The sequence below is a fragment of the Colobus angolensis genome, unplaced genomic scaffold (assembly GCF_000951035.1).
Source record: "Colobus angolensis palliatus isolate OR3802 unplaced genomic scaffold, Cang.pa_1.0 Scaffold172, whole genome shotgun sequence".
In the NCBI taxonomy this organism is placed as follows: domain Eukaryota; kingdom Metazoa; phylum Chordata; class Mammalia; order Primates; family Cercopithecidae; genus Colobus; species Colobus angolensis.
In genome coordinates, this window is record NW_012114844.1 from 3,911,349 (window position 1) to 3,918,324 (window position 6,976).

At 44.4% G+C, this 6,976-nt stretch overlaps 1 protein-coding gene across 6 annotated transcripts in view; it reads right to left on the minus strand.

The window, feature by feature from the left end:
• MORF4L1 (mortality factor 4 like 1) overlaps positions 1 to 6,976 on the minus strand; it is a 54,945-nt gene that overhangs the window by 20,311 nt on the left and 27,658 nt on the right. Inside the window, exons 1-2 of one of the 6 annotated variants that reach the window (XM_011938403.1) lie at positions 5,970 to 6,251; positions 814 to 860 (exon numbers count right to left, since the gene is read on the minus strand). In XM_011938403.1, coding sequence (XP_011793793.1) covers positions 814 to 860; positions 5,970 to 6,009 — 87 coding nt within the window. In that variant the 5' untranslated portion in view covers positions 6,010 to 6,251. Of the gene's footprint in view, positions 1 to 813; positions 861 to 5,908; positions 6,252 to 6,976 lie in introns of those variants that run through there. The other 5 variants (XM_011938401.1, XM_011938404.1, XM_011938405.1 and 2 more) reach the window with 5 other exon arrangements.

Sequence of the window (6,976 nt, forward strand, 5' to 3'; positions counted from 1 at the left end):
ATACACTTCTGTGTATTTAGAACACAGGAAAAAAAAAAGTAGTGAAAATAGCTAATATTTAGTCAGAATTGTCTGACACTTTATAATTAAGGCTATTTTCAGACAGATATAGCATAAAACTATTCAAGAATTTACGCAGAAATTGCATAAATTAAACATACTGTTTTGTATTTTACGGGTTCATTTTTAGAGCTACAACTGTTTAAGGTATAGTCAAGTCTTAAATATTTTTACTAAAAAAGTTATCAGAAACAAAATACTACAACTTTTTTTGACTTTGGAATGCATTCTCCTATTACCTTCAGCTAAATGTAAAATCAGTTTTTATAACTGGAGCACACTCTGATACAAAAGGAGCCTCCCAGGATTCAAATTTTGCCAGACAAACCAACAATCAAAAGTTAAATGTACTTATTTTTAATATTAGCTTTTACCTTTAACCTAATATAATTAGCTCAATGCTTACTCAGCATATATTTACTTTTAAAAGTAACCTGAGCAATGTTTTCTCACCAAGTCATTAACCATAAAATGCTATTTTTTCCCACAAGCCATCTTCCCCTTCTAACACTCCCTTCAAATGCTACTTCCAGATCAGTAAGAAAAGTGGAAGAGAGTAGCAATGTTTTAATTTATTTGAGCCACTAAGCAAAACAATAAAAATCCCAGAAAGATGAAGAAATTTATTAACTACGAACCTAAAACAGGCAACTCTCTTACTGAGGCAACAACAAAACACTGCACTTGTATATTAAACGGTCAGATCTAACCAGTAGTTTTGGTCAACTTCTCAACAGAAAACAAGTTTCATACCTTTGCTTCATAAAGAAGAGGCCCATGAAAGCACAGCACTCGCTCACCTGTAAAGGGAGAAAAAGTACTGGATTAATTGTAATTTCTTCTAATCTATAAGATGATTCACATCTTAGAGAGTCATCCCACTATTATTAGGGTATTCCTAGCCAAATTAGGAAAAATGGGGACAGCTATACAGAGTACCACTTTGGCTCAAACTTCAACCATACCCTACAACAAAAACACCGTTGGTATCGGATGGTAAAAACAAAAACAATTTATTAGCAGGTCAATCTACTTAAATAATCAAATCATCTATCACCTGTCAAGCACATAGGTAGAATCTCCTGCAACGCTGTCAAGGTTGGTTGGTTTTAACTGTACATCTGAAAATACAGTTTTTTTAAAGATTTCCTCAACTGATTTTCTAAGTTGAGGACCTTTATTCTCCACTTGTATTTCTGCTTCCAACCCTTTTACTCAGTAAAATATCCTACAAATTAAAATATCAATACGCATTAGAAATTGGCTGGATTAAGGGGTCTCACTATGTTCATTCCTCAAATGTGGAATGATGTTCTAGGTGTTAAGCTGCTTCATTGAACAAAGAAATGAGACAATAAAGCCTAACCTTTGGAACTTAACAGTCTATGCTGAGCCTACTCCCAAGACTAAACAAAATGTCAGGACCTGGAAGTCTTGGAAGCAATTCTAGGCAGTACCTCAGATTACATTTGACTATAGCTGAAAGATTTTGCACACATTTTCAGTCCACTTGGTTTCAACAGACCCACGGACAACTGAAATATCCAAGAATGTCAGCTCTAAAATTTTTAGTTTTTAGCTCTAAAAACTAAAATATCCAAGAATGTCAGCTTTAAAATTTTTAGTTTTTAGCTCTAAAATTAACAGAGCATGCACGACGAGGTGGCTCACGCCTATAATCCCAGTACTTAGGGAAGCCAAGGTGGGTGGATCACCTGAGGTCAGGAGTTTGAGACCAGCCTGGCCAAGAGGAGAAACCCTATCTCTTCTAAAAGTACAAAAAATTAGCCAGGCATGGTGGTGTGTGCCTATAATCCCAGCTACTCAGGAGGCTGAGGCACGAGAATCACTTGAACCCAGGAGGTGGAGGTTGCAATAAGCCAAGATCGCGCCACTGCACTTCAGCCTGGGTGAGAATGAGACTCCATCTCTCATATACATATACATACACACACACATATACACATATATACACATACATACACACATGTATATATACACATACACACACACACACATATATATGTATCACCCGGACGTGGGCGTGCACACCTGTAGTCCCAGATACTCGGGAGGCTGAGACAGGAGAATTGCTTGAACCCAGGAGCTGGAGGTTGCAGTGAGCAGAGATCACACCACTGCACTCCAGCCCGGATGACAGAGCAAGACTCCGCCTCAAAAAAAAAATTAAAATTTAAAATATATTTTTAAACTACGTATTTTCAAGCCTCACCAGAGACCCATATTATAAGAATCTCCCAGAGCACGACCTATTAACTTTATTTAATCCTTGTTAAGTAGTTCACTCTATAAAGAATCACTGCTAGAGGCTGCTGGACCTACGCAGAGCATTTCTGCATTAAGGTGGAGATTGGAAAAGAGTGAGATGAAAGACTTCTCCAACAGCCCAGGAACAAGAACTAAAATGGTTAAACCATACTGCTAATAACAGCGCCAAAGATCCGATCAGATCTGTGTTTCCTAATTTCACTCTCCAGGTACATTTTAAAGGCACTCTGAAAATGGCCTACCATTTTTTTCCCCTTGGCTGCTGCTGCCAGAAAAAAGTGCACTGAAACCGAGGCCCTCTGACCGCCATTCTAGCTACGAGGCCCTAGTATTCTGTTGAAAAAATACACAGCTGGCTGAGGAGTATGACCCAGGACAGCAAATGCTCCATCTCAAAAACAAAACAAAACAAAACAAAAAAGCATTTCCAATGGAAAACCAAGTCCTGTGCAAAGAAATCACTATGCCTTAAGAATTGCTTATAGAACATTCAAATAAAAAAACTTTTTTACAAGTTTACAAGAATCATTAAAAACACTATTTCTCGGCCGGGCGCAGCGGCTCGCACCTGTAATCCCATAACTTTGGAAGGCCGAGGTAGGCTGATGACGAGGTCAGGAGATCGAGACCATCCTGGCCAACATGGTGAAACACTACTAAAAATACAAAAATTAGCTGGGTGCGGTGGCACATGCCTGTAATCCCAGCTACTCAGAAGGCTGAGGCAAAAGAATCGCTTGAACCCAGGAGGCGGAGGCTGCAGTGACCCGAGATCAGAGCCACTGCATTCCAGCCTGGGCAACAGAGCAAGACTCTGTCTCAAAAATAAAACAAAAACAAAAACACACACAAAAAAATACTATTTCTCGCCACTCTTTTTTCTACCATTACATTACTCTGGAGTGTTTCAAGACGATTCTGTTAGCACTCATAAAATATTCCTTTTCCCTTGCAAGATATTCTCTGATCATCTTATAAATAAATAATTTTTTTTTTTTGAGATGGAGTCTCGCTCTGTGGCCCAGGCTGGAGTGCGATGGCACGATATCTGCCTCCTGGGTTCAAGCGATTCTCCTGCCTCAGCCTCCCGAGTAGCTGGGATTACAGGCGCCTGTCACCACGCCCTGCTAATTTTTGTATTTTCAGTAGAGACTGGGCTTCACCAGGTTGGCCAGGCTTGGTCCTGAACTCCTGACCTCAGTCTCCCAAAGTGCTGGGATTAGAGGCGTGAGCCACCGCGCCCAGCCCACTAAAATCGTTTTTAAACGGTGGTTATACAATTCCATTTTAAACACAAGTAGAAAACACACCTGGAAAATAATGTTAACTACAGAATCTCTCACACAGCTTTAAACCTTACTTGGGGATACCCTGGTTCCTACTCTTCTCCAATTACACCACTTAAAACAGCACAAGGAATTCTCTGCTGCTATTCCCCTCTCAACTAGCAACCCTCTAGAATTAAAGCTCTTCCTTAAACAGCCAACCTTAGGCTGTTCCTACAGAAGCGACTAACTTTTTGTGCCTTGACAGTCTGATACAGCCTACGAGCCGAATGGTTTCATAAATACATAAAACACACAGTAGTACAAAGGAAATCAACTGTACCGAAACACCAAAACATTTTAAATGTCACGTTCTACAAACAAGACTTGGCTGCTCATCCAGTAACTACCCTAATTTTGAAGAAACGAGAATGATTGATAACTGAAAACATCTTCCACAACTGTAATGCTAAGATATGAAAATACACTGAAAATACTAATGTGGCGTTTTTTTTCGGGGTTTGGGGGGAGGAATTACACTGTTAAATACTAAAGTTGGGTAGGTAGAAAAAAAACATCTTCCTCATTCAATTTTACGGACCCTCTGAATTAATTCTAGTAAAATAATGAATCCATAGGAGGTAGAGTCACAGCGTCTCAAGGTGGGAGAAGGGTATTAAAAGTCACACGGCTGAGCGCGATGGCTCACGCCCGTAATCCCCCCACTTTGGGAGGCCGAGGCGGGTGGATCGCTTGAGCCCAAGACTTCAAGACCAGCCTGGGCATCATGAAACTCCATCTCTACCAAAAATACAAAAACAAAAACAAACAAACAAAAAAAAAAACCCCACAAAGACAGAAAAGAAAACCCCTAAAGAACAAAACTCAGCCGGGCGTGACGGCGCGCGTCTGTGATCCGAGCTATGTGGGAGGCTCGCTTTAGCCCGGGGGGCAGAGGTGAGCCGAGATACCATAACAGCACTCCAGCCTAGGTGACAGAGTGAGACGTCGTCTCAAAAATACAAACAAAAAAGTCACTCATTAACAAAATAACCCTAAAACTCCCTTAAATATCCCCTAAGATTACAATACGCAGTACTACGGTTTGAGATTTATGTCTCTAAAAGGAATTCTAATGCAAGTCTAAAAATCCCCAGAACAAAAATCGTACGCATGTTGACACCGTTATTTACGGTAACTAGCATAAATTTCCATAGCAATGAAAACGAATATTAGAGTGTTCCTCCTTTTCAACAGGATTTTACTTCCTTTTTAGCTATTAGACCTCCACCTTATTATACATAAATTGAAGCTTTGTGAAAATTTAAAGAGCTGCCTTCCACTGGCAGTCTAACCTTAGCCAAAACTCATGTCAATCGAAAACCAATTAATAAAAATAAACTCAACTTTCAAGTCACTGTTAAACACTGCAACTAATCAAACAATTACTGCATTTAAAAAATGACATCGAGACAATGGGACTTACAAATGCAAACGGCGTTAACACTGCATTCAGATCATTTTCATTTACTTTTTAAGAGCAACTGCAAAGCGAGAGCGCACTAACATTACCATAGGATCTTGGCACTGCGCCTAAGAACAACAGAGTGAGGCCTCCAGGCAACACAAAGCGGAGGAAAACGCTCATCTCACTGATCCTTTTTTTTTTTTGTCTGTCCCCACCCACCACTCTGAGGTAAGCGAAGGGTCCCGGCAACTTTGCGGTCTTCGTGGAAGGGGGCGCTGCATCTGCCCTGAAGCTGCGCCTGCATACGGGGCAGAGACGCCGGCGGCCATGATGGCGCCGCCATGTTGCAACGGCCATTTTACAACGCAGTTCTCCCGCCCCGTGGCGCCAAAGCCACCCCCATCCGCAGCTCCCAGTCTCCACCGAACGCGACCACCCCGGGGCTCCAGGAAGCACCTAACTGCCCGTCGTGGCTGCCCAAGCGGCCGGGCGCGCTGCAGGACCACCAGAAACCACCGCTGCCCCTCCCCCCGCCGCCACATCACTTCCCCTAACCGCCGCCATGGCGCCCCGGTCGCCTCCCTACAATAGGCTGCTCTCTTCGCGCCCTCTTCCTCAGAACAATAACAAACACTTGACGAGGGTGTGCCACGCGCCAAACGCTCCCTCTCCCACTCTAACGCCTGCGTGGCACTCTCGCTTCACAAAGCGCTCACAATGACGCATCGGAATTGCCATCCGCAATGCGCTTTCCCCGCACAAAGCACTCTCCGCCGCCTTCCCAGGGCGCACCCCGCGCCACCCCCGGCCCTCAAACCTCAACCACCTCGAGCCCGCCTCCATCTCCTGCGCCGTTAGGTGCCTTTTTCGCAAAGGCACACACTCACCCTCCTGGAATTTAGGCTTCGGGTCCTGCTTCGGCGCCATTTATAAATGATTCGCCGCCTCCTCCTTCTCCCACCACCCCCGACTACCGCCCCCTACTCTCTACCCCACCCAACTCCGCGTCAGACGCGCCGTCAGAAACTGCCAGCTCTACATCCTGGGCCGGATTTGCCAGCGCCTGCAGACCTCACAGCAGCGCGACCCGCGCAGCCGCTGCTCCAGCCAACGACAACCCGCCGCGCCCGCGCCCCTGCGCCCGCGCCGCCCCGGGGCACGCCGGGACTGGTAGTTTCTAGTCGGTGTAGGCGCAGCTGGGTGGGGGAGGGGCCGGCTACCCCACCCCACTTCTCCCCACCCCCCGCCACTCACCATCCCCCCGGCTGCTGTGGGTTGGTAAAGCGGGGATTTGATTTCGTGGGAGGTTAAGGCAGAGCTGGCAATGGGGGAGAGTGGGGGCGGTGAACCACCAGCGATGAAAGAATGGGAAAGACCCAGTTGCGACGTCCCTTGGGCAAATAAGCCCCCATTGATGTTGAAGTAGCCGGAGAGAATAGGGCTGCCTCGGAAACCTACATTCAATAGCATTCCGCTAGTTTTTGCATAGAAAAGCTTTAGGATCAGCAATGTGGCCACAAGAGGATAGGAAGTGGGGTCCGCTTCTGGAAGCTTCGTTGTTTAGCAAGCCCACTGCCTAGTCTATTTGGTGGGATTGATAGCCATTTGTTGGCTCCTAGGTCTACCTCCTCTTCTCCAGTCCCGGCCTTGCGGAAATGAGGAAGATGACGTGGGAAACACTAGTCAGGCTTTGGCTTTTTGAGATAATGGAGCTCTGCTATCTGCAAAAGGCTAGTGTGAATATGCCAACCTCTGCATTCCGTACCTGCCCTGTTTGTGCTTTTTTGTCATCTAATTTTTTGAGCCATAATTGAATGTACACACACTAAACAAACGGATTTCTTCAATATTATATATTTATCTTGTCTTTTCTTTTCTTTTTTTTTTTTTTTTT